Source organism: Sitodiplosis mosellana, unplaced genomic scaffold (genome assembly GCF_009176505.1).
Source record: "Sitodiplosis mosellana isolate CC-2019 unplaced genomic scaffold, AAFC_SMos_1.0 Smas_scaffold_6191, whole genome shotgun sequence".
Taxonomy (NCBI): Eukaryota; Metazoa; Arthropoda; class Insecta; order Diptera; family Cecidomyiidae; genus Sitodiplosis; species Sitodiplosis mosellana.
In genome coordinates, this window is record NW_022601432.1 from 5,741,449 (window position 1) to 5,762,193 (window position 20,745).

The following is a 20,745-nucleotide window of genomic DNA, read 5'->3' on the forward strand; positions in this document are numbered from 1 at the left end:
TGTTTTAATGATTTTGAACATTTTTCGCTCTAAGTCACAAATGTCATGATCAAAACTCAAATTGAAAATTCCACAGTTTATTTTCGTGGATCCGTTTGACGATTGAGTAGCGATTTTCCCATTCAAATCAAATACACCGCACATAATGAAAACAAAAACAAAATGTATATGGGGAGAAAAAAAAGAAGGCGAGCGGCAACTATGACGAAAGCAATGACAAAAATAAATCAAACCCATTGAACGATAAACTAAACTGTATCAACGTTTTTCACTCTAATGATCTCCGATCGACGACGGAAATAAATAAACAAACAGTCGAATCAGGTGATCATTGTTTGTTTGCTGCTTTATTAATTTACATGAACACTATGTGCGTACATTGCACATTGCACTTATATGTCTAGTAAGCAAGTTGAAAATTCCAAATTTTCTCTTTGTCTTGAATTCGATGAAAATTACAATATTTTAGTCATTGGATTTTACGTCTGTTGTCCGAAGTGAGCTTGTGTATCAAACTAAAGGTTGCCTACATTCAGGCGTTTCCATTTGCGGACGCCATGCATTTAAAAAAAAAACTGCAATAGTTTTAAGAACAATATAATTGGCCCCATGGCAGCATGTGACAGAATCATTGCATGCACAGATTTATGCAGATTCTATCACCGAATTAAATAAATAACTATGAAAATTTATTTCAATGGCTGAAAAAACAAAAATAAAAGTCGAACAATTTTTGTTTTTATTTTAATAAATTACTTGATGTCTTTATTTCCGCTTCTCAAATGTATATAATAAACGTTCTAAATATTGTCTTTTTTTTCTTGTAATTTCCTGAAGAAAAAAAAATTATTGGTCATTTGCATTTTCCAACTGTACACAACGAAAATTCTTCATCAATTTCGGAAGAAAAACAAATCGGTTTTCGTTGTGAACACAGAATGGAAAAATAAAAATTGATTTGAATTTTGTAATTTATAGAAAAATGTCTGTCCAGTGTTTTGTAAGAAAAATCAATGCCATATCATTCTATGTATTTTGTAGTCATCTGTTCTGCATTAGATCGTAATTTTTTTTGTCGTTTTTTTTTTGTTTTTAAATTTTACTACGTATTTTGTATGTACAAAAGAAAACAATTATTTTATTTGCTTTTTCGCTTACCCTTAAAAACTAAGTACTTATTAAGTTGCATTTTTTTTTCTACGTTCCTCCGTCAATTTTATGATATAATTACACTTTAAATTCTATGCAAAGATTTTGTTGTTCTTGTTGTCGCTACTGTTTCTCTTACAGTTTACGGATAAGAAAATTTTGCGAATGAAAAAAAAAACAACCAACGAAAAGTATTAAATAAATGGAACGCGCCCAGAAATAAGAGCCGAAAAGAAAAACGGCCACTTTCGTAACGGAAAGTATCAACATTTGTTCGTTTTTGTAATTTTTTCTTCAAACAAAAATTTCTGTGTCAGAAAAAAAATAAACAATGGTCTTGTTTTTTTTTCTTCTATTCCCTTATAGATTAACCTTAAGGCACATATCCAGCAAATTGAGCGTTTAACAAATGATTTGTTTTTTTGTCTTGTTCGATTTCATTTTCTTTTCTTTTTTTCTTGTTTGGAGTATAATTTATTGTTTACGTTGTGCGTGTACAAAAAAAATGTTAAATTTTCCTCTTCATAATACTTTGCTTGGACGGAAAACATCTAAAATTCCCGAGGGAATAATTGTTGCAGGAAGACAAATTGATTTGGACAAAATTATATTGCAATAAAATTTGTTCGATTTGAATTGATATGAACGAAAAAAAAATTGGATCATTACTAATTGTTTTGAATTTTATCTCGAATGCAAACGTTTAATCGAATTTTTTTTTGCTAATTTTTTTTTCCAACAATTTTTCTAAATAAATGTTCGTCATTTTTTTTTTTCTCTCAATAATATGGCGATTTTCTAGTTTAAAAGAAAAAAATGGAGCATAGCAAAATTATTGTAAAAAATTGTGTGTGTCATTTCATTTGAGTTCCCTTCGGTGCTTTTTTTTTTGTTCTTTTCGGTGATTGAAGCAAATTGTCTACGATTATTGTGTCAGTGAATAATAAAATGAATAATTTGGTCAAGAAGGTGAAAAAAAATATAGGAAAAAACCGAAATAATCGCGCGTGGGAACAGCATGCTGTTTAAGGGCAATTAAAATTGAAGAAAATATATTTAATAAAACTGAACCGTTTTATTTCACTAAAAATGACTCAAATATCGGCTAATTCTCGAAAAAAAAAAATTGAACAGAAAACAAAAGTACACAAATTATGCGAACGAAGAGAACATTTTACAACGAGATGGTTGAGCCGAATGAAATGTTCGGAAACGATATGGAAAAACGAAAACTAAAAACAACGAGGGAAAAGAATTTTTAAGCGAAAAGCAACTTTGAAAACGGAAAAAAGGGTGTGCCAAATATGTTGTTTTACAATAGATTTTGCTGCCATCTTTTTTTGTTTCGGTTTCTTTCACATCATTGAACGCAATTTGTGCGCACACTATTATAATATCATTATTTCCCTCTCACATCAATAACTGTCTAGTTACATGACAGATTCTATTACCTGTTTGATTTTCTGCTTAATTGATTTAATAAAAAAAAAACGACATGAAAACGTGACAATTTCGAGACGAAAAAAAAAAATTGTTCAGCCAGAAGTCGGAATTTTCGGATTTGTTCTTTCGTTATTAATCTGTTTTTTTTTTTATCCGCTACTTCATCTTGTTTGTTTGAAATCTTCGTGAATGTTAACACACACCGTTCACCGTTACACATTTTATGCGCATATGTTATGGAAGCTCTGCTGCTTTAAACCAAATGAAACTAAATTTACCATTATGATATCAATTCCCAACAACCGTTTGATCTGGTCTGTATTGCTTGTTCGTTTGTGTATTTGTGTGTGTGTATGTGTTTTTCTGCTAGCTTTGTGTCTAATAATTACTAATGAAAAAAAAGCTTCTATCTAATATCTCTTGTGTTCGCTCTGCGCCTTCTTTTTCGCCTGATCAACAGCCGATGTGGCCAAATAATTTGAAGCCAAGTGCAATGTGCTCTGTCGATGTGATCGTCGCACCAAACATGTCACGGCAATAAGCAATAACAACGCACCAACGATGAATAGTACCAACATCAATGTTGAACGAGCCTTTGGTGGCACTTGGGTGGCCAAAAGCATCAAACTGGTGATCTCCTCTGGTAAACCGTCAATACCTTCTTCAAACCACAATATTGGGAAGATGATATCCGGGAAATTGGCCACTTGCTTAATGTCAATCACCTGACTAACGGCCAAATTGATTTGCACACGAGCCCGAGCGCGCAACGATGTACCCATTTCCTATGGAAGAGAAAGGAAGAGAAAAAAATGGAATGTTTTGAGTTCTTTCTTTTTGAGTTAAAAACTCTGCTTGTACTCTCCCAATGAAGTACAAAACAAGAGTAATCAAATGTACTTACCGGTTGGACATCGATGAAAAATTGATGCTTTTCCTTTTCTGGTGGTGTCATACCTTCGACTTGTAAACGAAGAGTTGGGTCACCCATATAGAAATGTGGGAAACTCAACAAGATTGGTGAATCTAAAACAGGAAAATAGCCAAGAAAAAATACAATAAAAAATCTCGGAAGATTCATACAAACAAAAAATACTTCAGTTGAGGAAAACGAGAAAAAAATGAGATATCATTTTGCTCTTTTCTAAGTTAATAGCTCAGCTCGTTAATCCGATTTTTCAGTAATCTTTAAATTCCAATAAAATTTGTGCGGCAATCTCAATTCATGAAGTGGTCAAACAATACACACTCAACACTGCCCACTTCATTTCGAAGCACTTGAAATTCATGCTGCGGTTATTGAGATATCAGCAATGATTTATTTACTTTGACGAAGCCATCGTTCGTGTGAATCAGCGATAAACAACAGTTTTGGTCACTTAAGATCCAGGAAATAAACGAAACCAGGAAAGAAAAATAAATTGAACAAATTTATTCAGACAGAATGTTGATTTGGTTTGGGGATTTCATTCCATTTAAATTTGGCCAAGTATTCTAAGATCCCTTGAAATTCAGTTATATTAGCTTAACCTTCGACAGAGATGGAATCGCAAAAAAAAAAATAGTTGGCGTGAGTCATATGACGGCCTGAGAAGAAAAACCTTTCCTACAAAACCTGTGCGCAGAACACAAACACAGAAATTTTTTAGTTAAAAGGCGAACAGCAAATTTGCGAGCGCAAAAACCTAATATATTTACAGCGAGCGCAAAAGCATAACAGGCCTACTAGCATGCAAACTCCGTATAAATAGGCCCCGTAGTGTGTTCAATTGACAAAACGTGAGATGCTCTCTGTGGCCAATTTAAACCGAAGAATCCTGACTAACCAACAAGTATCTAAGTATTTTTACACTTGGAGAGTCAATATTTGTTATTCGTTCAAGTGGCGAACAGTTAGCATGTGTGGTCGACTTGACTACTACACGACCATTCGATCGGTTGTTGACTGAATGGTGCATTCCGATAAGTTCATGCCAAAGTGCTTAATTGTGGTCAATGGGCTTTTAAAATGTATAAAAAAATGATTAAATGGCATCATCATATTTACCATATTGGCATGCCGACACATTAAACATTCCGTGTGGTGCGCATGGTGGCCCGTGTGGACAGAAGCAAACATTGTCTGGATTTTTTTCAACCGAAGCGAATACTTTTTCCGATGGTGTGAATCGATAGCCTGGTACATTGTTACGTGTGGTGACTTCCTTTTCAAATGACAACGGCATCAGACGGCACAAATCTTTGTCATACAAATGCAATGTGGTATTTTTGGTGATGTGTGGCGGGAAAATGGATCCATCGGTACCATTCAAATGGTTACATGCGGGTGTTGACCAATGTGGCAAATACGAAACACCGTTGTACTTATCAATAATACCAAATTGTTTGATATCATTCACGCCAGAGAAAATGGTTACACGATCCTGTTCATGATAAATGGAAAAATCATTGTTTATTACAACATTCTTGATGAAAACGTATGGCAATTCAACGAAGAAAGAGAAAAAAAAAACAGCAGGGTTTTAAATAAATGTGCGAGCGAGAAATTAGCTTTAGGTGTTAATTGACGTTGGACAATTTCATGGGATAATAGAAATGAGTTTTTAAAGAATAACCGATTGGTAAACAATTTTTAATGGATTTCCTTACCGGTGATGTGCTATTTTTACCATACAACACGCCAAATTCTTCGTAAGGTAATTTCTGTTCCTTTGGCACAACGTCTTTAGCCAATTTCAACAGAGGATCTTCATAGCCCCACAATAGTTGACCAACCGATACTTCGACGAATGGTTTAATCTTCAAAATATCCATGATACTGGCCATGGCCAATCGCAAGAATCTACGAAACAAATGTAAGCATCAATCAATGCTCATCTTCTGCATGCTTGCAAAGCCCTTTTTGACACATGCTTTGGGTCAAATGCAACATGTATGTGCTAATAACTTACCGGGCTGCATGTTTGCTCTGTGATGTGGCGCTCAACATTGGAATATTTGGTACGATTACAACATCGTCCTCCGAACCATTCGAAAGCTCTTCGTTAAAGATGAACGTCTTTTTTTGGTTGAAACTGATTGTACCGTTTTCATTGTGAACAATGTCCACCTTTTCCCACGATTCACTGTAATAACAATGGGAAAATGAACAACGATTAATAATTACAATAAATTCATATATAATTTTCTGTGTTGCTTCTCTATATCACTCAATTAACTTCGAACAGGCTTTTGAAATAGGAAAAAAAAAACGAATTATATCTGCATTTTCGTTTCTCTGCCGCTGTTGCTGCTTGTTCACCGATTAAAGTCCGGTTTTCAACGATCAAATAAAATGTTCTTAATAAATTATAGTGTGACTGTGAATTGTTACGAGCCATGCCAAATTACGACAGAAAAAAAAATACAAACTGATCAAATAAAAACTCGTTTATCAGCCTTATTAATTTGATTTTGTTTTTTTTTTCTTCGTCTCTCTGGGTAAATGGTGTTCTTTTTTATTTTTATTTTTTCAATTTCTTGTTCTCCATTTTGTACTCTGAAAATTACTGATTTTTATTAATATGACGTGAAAAGAGAATCAAATTGAATCTTCAGCTCTGCAGCCGTGCCATGCATACATCGATATCTCTCACACAGTGTTGAAATTGTGAATGTAAAATGCGATGAATGTAGTCAGTGGCGTTATTATTATTATTTTAGTTATTGCACCTTGTTTACCCTGATTCAATTTTAACATTGAACACATAGCGACAGCAGAATTTGTGTGCAACAGCCGCAGCTGCAGCAGAACAAGTGACGGTACGTACAAATGAACTGTATGCATATTGTACGCTTGTTGTCCTTCTTTTTTTTTCTGCATACTATTTCTAATGGATGTACTTGCTTAAGCCGGCTCATGATCTAATTACCGGTGCAAACACAATTTTTTTCTTCTTCTGCTTCGTGTATTCTTCTGACCAATGCAACGAGAAAAAAAACCCACAACCGATTGAATCTTGCGCTAGAAGTTTGTAAAAACATAGATTTCCATGGCAGATTTTCTTGATCATAATTAGACGCAAGAATGTTGCTTACAAAATTGCTGCCAATTTTCAATCACCGTGCACATGTTTGGTCTTCAAGTGGCCAAAAGTATAGCTGCTACTGAAAATCATAAATCGATTTCCAGCCATATCGTTTGTTTAGCCCCACAAGATCCGAAGCACAATCGCTGTAAACAACGTCTATTCGACATACATTTGTGTCGTTGAGAATAAAAATGGGATTAGCCGAAACCGCTCGTTTACATGTGAATCATTTTTATGTTTCTGGTAAGAGATAGAAGACGGATGTCTTCTGCAATGTTTTAGAATTTTACTCACTCAGAAAGGAATTAGTACGATTAACATATACCAATGGTGATCTGTCAAATCACCATCATTACTATTGGCGAGAGTGGCGATTTTGTATGTATTGTATCTGCTCTGCTGTGGGATATTACTATATCATCTTTGTCTCAGCCATTTGCATCGTATCTCTCTACAGAAACACATAAGATGATTCACATGTAAACGAGCGCTTTCGGCTAATCCCATTTTTATTCTCAACAACACATTTTTTTTCGCGATTTCATTTTTTTCTCTTATTCGCCGTAAAATCAACATATATCGAGATTTAGCCATTTTGATTCACATTCACAATTTTGTTGTGCCTCGGTCGGTGTGTAGGGGATGCAGAGATGCCAGTTTTCATGTGTCAAAACCGACTGTTGCGACTGTCGCAATTCGAAATTCTTTTGCGCCAAACGAAAACGATTCTAAGCTGATTCAAGAACAAGTTTTTCACACAGTCAATGTATGAGCCGATTCATTTGGCTTTTGTGTGTATGCAGTTTTTTAAAATTGATATTTGTACAACGTCGAGGGAATCCACACATGTATCAGACCAAATTAATGTAATGAACGCGAAAGTTGCGAGATTTTAGCCAATGAACATCATTGCGCAAATTAATTGATGGGCGCGCAGATGTACGTCGAAAAAGAAACACACACACACACACACACTGATTTCTCCAGACCAACTAATAGCTGTGCTGTATGCGCTGTTTTTTCTCTCTCCTCTAATATATTTCAAGCGGGAAGAGAAAAGAAAATCGCAAAACACATGAAAAAAAGAGAAACAATTGCATTTTTAATTTGACTACACGCAGCTAGCCGATTCCGATTTGCTTAATCATCGTATTCAAAATGGGTATAGGTGAGTACAGCTTAGTTCATCATCGATTAATTGCTTTTTGATGTTTGTTCGGTGTAATGCAGCACAAACGTATGCTAAACCGAAATAGAGAAAATAAATAAACCTAAGGTACAATAGTTACCCAATCCTAAAGCTCAACAAGTGCTCGCGCCCGCGCGCACACGCTCAACCAATCACAAAAGCAAAGCGGAAAGAAAGATAAAGAAAAAGAAACACATTATATTCATTTTGTTCAGTTTCTTTCATATTTTTGTATGAAAATGAACAAATTCGAAGTTCCGTGCACAATATGAGTAATGCGGTGGATTTATTGTTTACACGATGAACAAAAAAAAAAAAGGTTTTGAACATCGATTGAGATTTCATTGCAAATTGTGTGTACTGAGAGAGCAGGAGAGAGCGAGAGAGAGTATGGTACACAGGTGCGTCTCCCGGTGTGTATGCCGTGATGTAAATTTCCATATTACAACACAATGTCTTTTCATTGGTTATGGCTGTCTGTGTGTCGTATGATCTTGTCTACACACAACTAAAGCAAAGCATAGCAAAGTAATAAATCATCATGTCAATGGCTGATGACAGCCAATTGCAACGTCTACTGTTTTGCTTTTGCTGTTGCTGCTGCTGCGCTTGCCCCATTCAACAAACAAGAACGAAGTCATTTTATTGTACGTCTGAGATGATTGTTCCATCAATTAACACCCAATGATCCGGGTTGAATCACTCGCATAACCGGACATCGCATACTAATCAGTAAGTGGCGAGTGCAAATCCGTTGCTCATCGTTTCCTTCGTATCATTTTATTTATTCGGTCTATTGTTATTCAGTATTTCTGCGAAATTGTTGTTTTTTCGATCACGAAAGCAATTTTATTTAAATGAGTTAGTTATTCTGTCTACTTAGAATTTTTTGCTCGTTTTTTATTTTTATTTTTCGCTTTGGCTTCGACACTTATCAATGCTGTGCGCTTTCAATGTCGACACTGTGTTCTTGTTGTTTGTTTCTGTTTTTCATGAAATTTAAGCGGAGAATGTTAATATTCTATAGGAAATACCTTGTTTGGCATAAGTGAAACTATCTTGTGTATGTTCACTACTTGAGGAAGTTTATGAAAATAGCGCGACTTCTCCCAATGTTCACTTCAATTTCATTGGAAATGTTCAATTTTTACGAAGAAAATATGTTGCTGTATCGTAAAAAAAATCATGTTTTATATCGTTTTTGTTTCACTTTTCCTCGTAAAGAAGCAAAAAAGAAAAACGTAAAAACACTATAGTAATGAGTAGTATCGAACGATGACCGGAATATTGGTATTGGCTCTGCCATATGTGTGCACACCGAAAAGTCAAAGAATTCCAAAACAAAGTACACAACTAATAACGAGTGTGTTGTACATACAAAGCACAAATGCAAAGTTGGATTCTGCTTCCAGGTATTCGAAGACTGACAACGAACAATTCAAATGGATTTTCTGTTTATTTAGAAACGTTTATTTTGCTTCGGTGGTCATTAAATGGGGTTTTGTGACGCGATGGTGCACGCATGTATGTGTTTGATATACGATCGAAATTCACACATCCATTAAAAATCAATTGCAATATTTGTAAACACAAAATCAAAATTTCGTTTGAAATCACCTTATTGTTTTTGCTATGGTAGCACAAAAGATACACAATTGTGCTTACTTAAAGTGAATGCGCATTTCGAAACGCTAAACGGGCGTTCATCATCAGCACTGACACGACTCCCGATTTTTGCCGGTGATTTGTGAGACGAAAAAACGACAAACTACCAATGCAAATAAGCAGGACTGTATGTTCCTTGTTCCCGCTTTCCGCATAGCACCATTATCTCTTTCTCGATGTAATAACTTTCATACGCATCGAGTTTGCTCTGTCTATTGACATTCTCAATCAGTTCGATGCTATGGTCATTTTCATCGATTCCGTGCTCACTCTCCACTACATGTTTAGCAAACGCAGACTCTCTCATTTTCTTCTGATTTGCACAACTACAATGCTGGAGAGTGAGCACGGAATCGATGAAAGTGACCATAGCATCGAACTGATTAAGAATGTCAATAGACAGAGCAAGTACAGTAAGTATAATTGTGTATCTTTTGTGCTACCATAGCAAAAACAATAAGGTGATTTCAAACGAAATTTCGATTTTGTGTTTACAAATAATAAGTGTTTTTGCGTGTTCAGTTAAAATGTCATTCGTGATAAAAATTATTAATTGCAATATGTCTATGTACAGACACACGAGCAAATGTGTATCATCAATTGCCATAATGCACCACGTCCAGATATGTATAATCAATGGCGTATACATAGATTCTCTCAACTTTCGAAATGTGTTTGTGTTTGCATATTGTATGTGGCCAAATCGTTATATATATATATATATATATGTATTCTAGTTCGACAACTTAGCATAAATTCCGAGTATATTTACACTAAGCTGTTTTTGGTTGTGCCGTTGTTATTGTTGTTCCATCATTCGTTTGAACGTTTTGCTACTTTGGCTCGTTCGCTTAAGCACGTTGCGCAAACGCATTGACTTTGACACAATAAACCATTTGAAACTGCTTTTTTCTCAGGTATGTTTAACCTTTTCGATACGGGTCGTCTAAAATGCTTCTTTTTTGTAAGTCTGTTTGTCGGACGCCATATGTTTACGATGACCATTTTTATCAATAAATTTTTCAATTGCAACATGTTTTTTTTCGGTTGTTTTTTATTTTTGTTTCTGTTTCAGTTTTTATTATGCGGTAAAAAAAAATAGTGCAAGGTTTACTGCCTAACACCGATTTTAGCGATTGCAGTTGTTGTGTTGGTTTTTATTTCTGTGTGGAGACCTTCAATCAGTGTGCCAAGCTAGTATATTTTTCATTCATTTTGTACATCTGATTGTATCGGTCTCGATGGAATCTGCACGGCTACTCTTGCAAGCGTACATAGTCAATGCAGGGATCATCTTATCTGTGTAAATAATTCTTGCGTTGCATTTCAATTGCGTGTGTCTTTCTTTCATTGATCGTGTTGTCAGTTGCTAGTCGGCATGCGTTGTTGTGCGGCTGAACACTCTCAAATATTGTGTAAATTGAATGAATCAACAAAAGAAATACCAGCGCCAATGCAAACATATATGACACACTCCATCGAAATCAACGGCATTCTTTGGAGATCAATCATACGAGAAATAAAAGTGGAAAAAAAAATACACGGTGTTCAAACACAAATTGAAACCGGCATTCAAGCGAAATTGAACATGTCTATTTGAATACGGCGGTGCACACGATTTTGCTCATGGCGATATTCATTTTACACAGCCAACGGTACTCATTCGAGATTCAAATCACGTTACATAGCTAACACTTCGCCTATGCATCGATCGAACGATTGAATCAATTGAGGTTTTGCAAGTGGCAACCGTACTACACCACTGTTTGGTTCCGTACATCCCAGCATTTGATTCATATCCGATTCAAACCAGTTGACAATCAGTACGCAATTAAAAAATGAAGACGAAAGAAATATGTACAGCGAGAGAAAGAGGGAGAGAGGAAAAAAAATTCAGTAATAAAAAACTCAATCGAAAAATCGACAAAAAGTAGCATTTGAATGTGAACCGTTGGCATTTGAATGTGAACCGTTGGTTTTATAACATTGCAACATGCAGATCGATTTGCCTAATTTTTCATCGACTTGTTGCCTTGTCACTAAAACCACATCAAATAACAACAACAACACAAGCACTAACATACAACGAGAATCCGATTATGAAGTAATTACTACTTTAAATTATTGAATTCTAGACCATAATTTCGTGTTGAGAATGTCTGTGTCTCTCTGTGTGTGTATGTTTTTTTTAAATGCCGATCGCAAAGTGTATATATGCATTTGCAAAGCAATTTGCTTTCCATGCAATGCACCCGAATTGGCTAGACTGAATGACCAGCGCGCGAGCACGACCAAAACATGTGCTTGACTTGTTGGTTTCTCTCTCTCTCTCTCTCTCTCTGTGTGTGTGTATACTGTGTATATAAGTGTGAGAGACTCAGTATAATTCATAAGTTGCACATTATGCTCGATTACATCAATGATAATTGTTTTATATGTGCATTTTTATCGTTTTTGAATTGCACAAGAGTCATTCCATTGCATCATCCACTCTCATACTCATGTGTGTTTGTGTGTGCGCGTCTCTCTATCACATGTGAGACTATGACACATTTTTCCCCTCTCACTCTTTCTCACTGGCCCACAAAATGCCAGTGCACACAATAAATATGCAGTTTTCAACATGAAAAGAAAACAACTAACATCATATTCAATTTGATCAATTACAACTTATGGTAGCAAAGAAGTCACTTTCGGGAAACCCAATGTTAAACAACAAACGTCTTCTTCTTCTCGGCTTTTGTCGAAACGAGCACAAAATAAAATGAACAGAAAAACAAAATCAAATTTGACCCAGAAATTACATATTATGCAAAAGGAGAGAGAGAGAGAGAGAGAGAGAGAGAAAAACATACGCAACCGACGGCGCGATTTTGCGGCGATGTAAACTTTCACAGTGCCCGAACAATCGTTTCGAATTGGTAACTATACACTTCATAGCAGGTAGAGTTTTATGTGTGCTGGCTTCGAAAAAAAGCACTTGATATTTGCTTTTTGTTCGTGAATTTAATTTTTTTCATATGCCTCTTGTGGCCTGCATCCAACGAACATTGCATTCGCGAATGAATTTTGCGGTTTTTTTCTCTTCATCTCCTCGCAACACAATCAAATTCTTTGATTAGTGCATGGTAAGTTTTCTTCGTCTTCAGATAGTCGTGACTGATTCTATTTAACTTGAATGTTAATTGGCGATTTACCGTTGACCTTTTTATTTGCACAATACCACATCAAGATTGAAGAAAAAGATGAAAAAAACAGGTGTTTGTTTTATAATTTATGTGTGCGGTTTCGACGCATAAAATCATCTCTCACGACTCACGATCATTTAAAGCGAATCAATTGTGTTTGGTTCATGATACGGTGGGAAAAGAAAGGAATTCATTCTTTGAATTATGCAGAGAAAAGAGAACCTTTGATGGCAAACAAAATAATCTGACGATAGATCCATGCATATAGACATGATATATCAAATTGTTGTGTTCAAAGCAGATACATCAGCAAAACTTGGAACAATCAGGCTAATACGATTTTGCTAAACTAGACGACTTAGAGTAAATATTCATCCACAAATCTTAGGGAAATCATTTACAGCCGTTGAACAACTGTGGATAATCTCTAGGAAATTGTGATCGACCACAAACTGCATCCAGTCCAAACACAAACGGTTTGAGCCAAATTGCAAACGATTAGCCCTTGATTGTAGTGCAGTTGTACCAGATTACATATGAATGGGATACGCGTGCAACACAATCGAAATCTTTGACTAAAAATAAATTGGGTTCGTCGGATATATTGATATAATGATATCGCCATAGCTTTCAGAACCATGAACTATGCCGTTTTATCGCGATCTGTTGGCAACATTTGTGATACGTTGCTGTACCAAATCATAAAATATCGCAACAAAAGGAAAGAAGGAAGATGAAAACGGAGCTAAAAAAAGCTTGAGCTACTGCAGACAGAAATATACCGATACATCGTTGATGTTCGAATGCACAATCATGCGGCAACAGTAAGCCGCTTACTGTAAGCGTGTGACATATGGGTTTAATTCGCGTATGAATTATACTGCATCGACCAAAATCAAACTTAATGCAAAGACGGAAATAAATGTTCGTTGAGCATTATCGAAATGAAAAATAGTTTGTATACTTTCAAAATGTTGTGACTTCTTCTCAAGTTTTTGCTTAGTTTTTTTTTTTCTGGACTTTTGATGCTGTTGAGTTTTTCCTATGTTTGTTTTTGAAATCAAATTTCATAAGATTTAGTCAAAACATCGGATCACTTTTTGCAAATCACCCAAATCGTCTTGAAAATGACCACGAGTTGCCATATTTTATATATCGTTGGAAAGCTATTCTCCTAATCTATTGAATGAAATTATACTAAAATGTATGAAATAGCATCGAAAAATGTAAACAGAAGCGGCAAAATGTTGTTAATGCTCACAAGTGCCAATTATTTTGAAATAAAACGTGATGAACTAAATAAAATAGAAAATAATAAATAAGTCACGAAAAAAAAATAAAAATTACAACAGAATCCAAATAGGACGAAAAATACAGAAAATTCATTGAATATTTGAGGAATAAGCCTCAAAATTAACCAATATCACAATTACCTGATCAATAATACATTAAAAATAAATGAAATGCGTAATAAAATAATGAAACTTTGATATACAGCAGTAAATTGCCACATGGCCCCCACAATTTTGATCCGAATATCCTCATGGTACCATTTTCGAAATTTTGACCCCAAAAAATATCACGCACCAAATATTTATCCAAACTGTTATTATTCATAGATAATACTCGACATTAGCTTCCAGAATGTAATACCTTTCAATTCCAGCCTCTCTGATCGTCTGTACAAATAGATAGGAAACGTCAAACAAGAACAATAAAGCGGCACCTGGCGACTGGTTGGAGAAATGAAGAATCATGCACATAGTTTGCTGTAACAAGTATGCGTCTGTGTAAGTGCGTCTGTGTAATTCAAACGTTGAAAGTATGACACGTTGCACTTAGTCCCCAGGTGCCGCTGTATTGTTTACTATTTTCATGATCAGAAAGGCTGTTCAATTCGTTGCTTCACCAAAAAAACAAGAAAGTCGAAATTCCGTGATGATGAAAATATTTTGGCGAAAGCACTCAAAACACACTTTTACCGTTTTACGGCATATTCATTTTAGCTGCCAAATATGTGGCAAATAACAACACATTTAATGTGGGTTCCATATATCTGGAAACGTTTCGGAGATAGGTCGAGTGATCCGAATAGCCCGCCTTCCCCCTCCCTCGAAAATAAGCGAAAAAAAACAAATCGTTTAAAATGAAAACAATCCAATTCGAAGCTAGAGTCGGTTGTTTTGTGGATTGTTAAATTGGCGAAAGAAATTAAGTGCTAAGCAAACACATTTCATTCCTTGCTTTGTTTAGCTATAGGCAAAACAATGGCGAGACCCATGATAGATTCCATCGTTTCATGACACTGGACTCATTGGAGATTGACGTTGGGAATTTTTGATCATTGAAATTGACCCGATGAAGCATTTAATCTGAAATCTCAAACCGCTCGTCAAACTTCGGTAAGAAATAAAAACACCGTTTCCCGTTGCAACACTTCATTCTCGCAATTAGTGTGTGTGTGTGCGCTACAGCTAAAGTGCAAATTATATACCTATTATCCATATCGCGAACGAAATGACGGAACCACTTCGTGCCCCCCGATACACATGACTGCAATTTTGAGTGAGTTGTGAGCGCGAAAGCAAAAGAGAGACGCAAATATCGATTGCAAGCAATAACAATAAACATCGTTCGTAATCTTTATTTTCAGGTAACATGGCATTGACCCGTCAACTTGTTTCTCTCTTTTACACGCAATGTAGGGGAGAAAATGAGTTCGCGCGTGCACTCGCTTCAGCACGGGCATCATACGGAATGAAACGTGTGAAAAATTTTTTTTTTGGACAAGATGGAGAAAACGGTGCCTTGCGTATCAATACGCTTCATTTGTTCGCATAACGTGCACTGATCGATCACAAAGCATTTCACGTTCCGAAAATGAATTGCATATTTTCGGCGTGTTTATTATTCATAATTGGCGAATGGTGTGGTTCAACATCGAATCGAAACGCACACAAACACAACACAATTGTTTAATTGCATCCAATAACAATGAGTTATGTGATTTATGTGTTGGTAGTAGTGTTTCTGCGCTGTTTTTTTCTTTCCCTTCACAGCCAATGCACTCTTGAATGTCATCCTTTTGCTGGTTCATTATCGACAAAGAATGCGTTGAACTTTTCCCACATTGCGCGCGATGGCACATTAATTGGCAAAATGAGCGGGATAGCATGAAACCGTGGGAGAAGAAAGGGGAGAGAGGGCATTCGCAGCAAGCCACAAGAATCATTTATTGCAGCCAGTCGCTGCGACAAAATAATCCGGATTTTTCGCTAAATTCTTGATTGTCTGTTTGCTTTTGTGTCTATGCAAAATATGCCCGTCATTATTACAGTCGACAGGTACCAGTGGTATATATTGGCGTGGTATGGTTTTGTGTGATATGCTTTAATATCAATATTCGCACACGGTATCTCGTGCCGTTGTCGTTGCCATCGTCGGATGATGATTACTAGTTTTGCTGTGTGTCTTTTTTTTTTTTTCTCCATCGGTATGCCAACAACAACGAGCTCATCGGAACATCACGTCTCGCATAATTTGTTTGTCTTACGTTGACAATTTAGAATTTAATGTATTGTTGTTCGAATCGTTCGCACATTTTGACGACGGCCAAAGGTACTTCCATTCCAGCTTCATTAGTTTTCTTCGCTGTTTTCTCATTTCGTGCTTGAAACTGGTTTTCATTTTTATTCCCTCATCATTTTATTTATTTTGTCGTGTTCATACATACATACCTGAGACATGCGAAATATGAACAAAACGCCGTGCCGAGCCGCGTAACCGGAGAGGGATAAACGAGAATTCAAGTTAGATTTATGCAAAATACCTTCAAGTTCGGTGGAGATTTTCAATTAGAATCGCAACTTAAGCATCAGTAGCAATAAACATTTGATTGCGCATCATCAAAATAAATGAAATATTAAATGCGCATTGTTGCTAGTTTTTTTATTCGGTTGCACAAACAAACACACGCGCATATACAAATGAAATATCTCCATTTTTTGCGAGTGATTTTTCTATATCGTGACCGTGTTCAACACTCCGATTAACAAGCCAATGAAATTTAACATAAAATTATGCGATTTTTTTTTGTTTCGTTGTTGCTGTTGTTGTTCATTCCATATTTCCGGTTGATTGGCTTTGAAACAAAACAAAACAAAACGAAATTTTTCAACTTTGTACCGTTTTTTTTTTCTCTCACTCAGAGCTCGTGTCGAATCGATCGACGAAAAAACAATTTCGATTGATTTTTTTTGCCTGAAATAGAATAGTGTTTGGATTTTGATCGAAAAGAATAGAGAGAGAGAGAGAGAGAAAAAAAAAATATTGGAATTTTATTGACGTGAAAATAGATGCGAAAGCTTTTGACCGGTTTTCTTTATTTCAAAGATGTCTCGAAGACGCTTACCCGGAATTAAAACTTGGTCAATCGAATCAAATTCGAAATAATCTGATCGTAATGAAATACTTTTCGTTCATTGCAATAATAAAAAACAATGAAACAATGCAAATTCACCGAATTTATTTCAAATATACAAAATTGTGAATTCATAAACTAGGAAAATGAAGGAAATTGCCATGAAATTGTAGTTGCAACTAAATTTGCAAAGGAAATTGAAAAATCAAAATGCATAAACTAATTGTAATTAATGCGGTTTTTCGAATGGAATCGCAAAATAAATGTTAATACTTATACACGAAACGATGTAACTTCACGTCATTCGAAGACAATAGATTTTCGCATTCATGCTCGATGATCAAATCGAAATGATCTTTGATCACTTAAATGGTTGATATCCATCTTAATTATGATATAAACTTGTGAGTCAAATTCACATTTCCATGTTCGTTATCTAAAGTGGCCTAGTAGTGCTAATTGACTGTTGACGGCTACACACGCGCGCGCTACCGGGCAAAAGTGTTCAGTGATGTAAAACGGCCATAGTCTGATGCTTTTTTTCAATTTCAGAGCTATGCCCAAAAACCAAGGAGAAGCACAATTAGATCACCGAATTTTTGGCCGAAAAATCAAGGCGTTTGTTTAAATAATCTCGTCGAAAATGTAAATTATGTAAATTCATTTTATATTTAAAAAAAAAACTGTGTTTGTTGATCGAAGCGAAAATGATTAGAGAGTAAGGGAAATGTGTTAACTTTTGATTGAATGTGGGCGCTTGCCGGGGCCGAAAAAAAACAAAACAAGATGCCTTACATTCGTAAGGTTAACTTTTTTACACTCCCAAACATATACTTGTCTGTGCAGTGTACAGCGTACAGAGTATAGTTTACCACGTACCTACCCTACGACCCGTATAACGCTAGATTTCGCGATTTTCGGCGATGCAAGAGTCAAAAATTTCATTAATAAATTGACGAAGATTGACAGAAAAGGCGCAGAAGCAAACCGAGCCGATTGTAATGATTCGGGTCACAATGATTAACGGTAAAAGTGGTCGTGCTGTTTTTATTTCACACGTTTTTATTTTTCATTCCAAAAATTGATATGTAACGGTTCGGTTTTGGTCAATGTTACATAAAACTATTCGCATTACATTGTCATCATTTATTAATGGATTGAAATCATCTTCTGTTGTTGTTTCTCAGAGAGCCAAACTGAACGAAAAAAATAATGTTTCAGCGCATGATTAATAAAATCAGTGGCATAACTGACACCACACCACAGTGTATGTGATGGCATAGATTTGAATGTGAGAAATGTTCCCTTTGTTTCCGTAATCCATATAATTAGTTATGTCTTGACTTTATCAAAGAAACGGTTGGAATTTTTCTCATAAACGAAAAAAAAAGTAAACGGAATTTTTTTTTCAGCCTATTGATCGTCGGCCCGTTTCAGTTTCTATTTGAGTGATAAGAGATGATGATGAGTGTACTTACACGTAGACGTATGGTCCAAGTTCGTCGAGTATGGGTTTGGTGCCATTGTTGAGGAATTCATCGGCATTTGTTACGTTGTAGACGTAAATTTTCATCATTGGTTCGACGGGTGGCTTTGACCACCAGCCAAATGATTGAGCGCCCGGCCGTAAAGCTACCTGATGATCAATTACTAATTTAACTATTGCGGTAAATCCAAATGTGACTAGAATCCCACAGAGCAACAGACATAGTGCAAATGCTATCACGAACCCTGTGAACAGAACAAGAAACAAAACAGAACAATATCAAAATACCAAACGGAAATAAAGCAGAAAACGAACCATTTTATTATGATCTACTGAAGAAAGGAAAAAAAAAGACGTTCAATGATTTACGGCTAATTGGTTGAAATTGAATGAACAAAACCAAGTGGCCAGTGCTCACGAGTTTGGGCTATAGCCCAATTGGGGAAAATTGAAGTATACTTTATGTCTTGCAAACGAGACAACCGTTTGCATCGTACAGAAGAAAAAACAACACCGCAAACGTTTGCTTTCCCATTTAATTTCCGGTTGTCTTTGTAAAACCTTCAAGCAGTGTTGTTTCATGTTTCACCACTCTTCACATTGTACGTCCATTTAAATGTTTCATTTTAATTTCTCATCTTTCTTTGTCAGCGTGTGTACTTAACCTACAAAATGTGTTCCTATTGCACCGTTTGATTTGTCGTTTGTACTGTCTCAATTCCGAATGGCAACATGATTTATGATTGCATCGCTATGATGTGTGGTAGAGCGACGAAAGATGTGGAAAAAAGCGGCTCTTTCAAACATGATCGATCGGGCTTTGAATGTCTGCTTCAAATCAAACAACCGTTTAACACGAAAAATAATAGACGTAAACAAACAACCAATTGAAACAACATAAACCGTTGACATAAGCACAATGCAAAAGAAAAATAAGTTGATCACCGCGTCCCGGTGGTGTGTAGCAAATTGAGCTACGTGAAAACTGAAATCAGATTTTGGACGAAGCAAAAACAACAACACGTAGTTGATTCACTCTTTTTTGTTCATGCATTCCATTCATGAATTACACGATGAGAACCAACGGCAGCCGCTCCGAAACAATGACAGTGTGAGTGAATTGAACTGCACTAAATACAGTTGGCGACACGAGCGAAAATTAAAAAAAATACGAAAATGCCGTCTCTTGTTAAAAAGAAACTGGAGAAAAATAAACCACAGTGCGAAAAAAAATTATCCGCCGGTCCATGTGTGTGGTTTAATTAAATTGTAAACAATTAACAAGCCCATTGTAGTTAGCAAAGTGGCCTGTTTTTATTTCATATTTCATCAGTCATCGCCGAAAAATTTTCATTTTTCTGCGTTCTTGGGTCTCGTTTTTTGTTTTCTCTCTCTCTCTCTCCTCACAAAAACGCTTTTTTCTCGTTTGTTTGTTTTTCATTCACATTTCTCTCGCTCAATAATCTCTTAATTTCAGATAGCCGAGATTGAGCGAGCGAGAGAGAGAAAAACATTGAGAGAGTGAAAATGAATTTTAAAAAAAAAAAGTCAAAGTATGAAACAAAATGTATTTGTCCACGAAATGTTACTGTGATTTCAGCTCAAATGAAAGTGAATAGCAAACGCATATGGGATGCGTGAGTGAGGCTAGTGAGTGTCAGCGGAACACCACGTGCACTGCAATTAGCCACACGTCCAATAACAATCACTCGTTGTTTTTTTTTCTTCGTTGCCTTTTAATCAAAATCACACATCGACCGCTAAAGTGTACTCAAAAATGGGTACCTTTCTGAGAAAAACGGAAAGCGCAAAAAATGAAAAGAATTCTTTTCAATTGTTTTCGCTCGCAAGCTTTGAACAGATACGTCGAGTGCGGAATCGTGAGTTGCGATTCTGATTGTTTGTGTTTTGCTGAGATGCAGCTGGGCGTGAGTGAGAGCTCGCGCACGGCCGCTCACTCGCTCTCTCACTGTACAATGTAATGTGTAATAATTCGGCAACAAGCTATAAATAATTACATGTAATTTTGTTCACTTTTGAATATATATATATATATGTGCTTGGGCCAGTGTCTAATTCCAATGTGTATGACTAACATGTTCAATTATGTAAGTAATTTGTGGTGTTGCGTATGC

General features: G+C 35.9%; 1 protein-coding gene across 14 annotated transcripts in view; it reads right to left on the reverse strand.

The window, feature by feature from the left end:
- Positions 1 to 1,078: 1,078 nt before the first annotated feature.
- The window catches only part of LOC129576881 (scavenger receptor class B member 1), a 68,243-nt gene continuing 48,576 nt past the window's right edge, over positions 1,079 to 20,745 (reverse strand). For all 14 annotated transcript variants that reach the window (XM_055462900.1, XM_055462901.1, XM_055462899.1 and 11 more), the window contains 6 exons: positions 18,603 to 18,855; positions 5,544 to 5,717; positions 5,242 to 5,434; positions 4,640 to 5,015; positions 3,497 to 3,618; positions 1,079 to 3,377 (listed from right to left, as the gene is read on the reverse strand). In XM_055462900.1, coding sequence (XP_055318875.1) covers positions 3,003 to 3,377; positions 3,497 to 3,618; positions 4,640 to 5,015; positions 5,242 to 5,434; positions 5,544 to 5,717; positions 18,603 to 18,855 — 1,493 coding nt within the window. In that variant the 3' untranslated portion in view covers positions 1,079 to 3,002. The remainder of the gene's footprint in view (positions 3,378 to 3,496; positions 3,619 to 4,639; positions 5,016 to 5,241; positions 5,435 to 5,543; positions 5,718 to 18,602; positions 18,856 to 20,745) is intronic.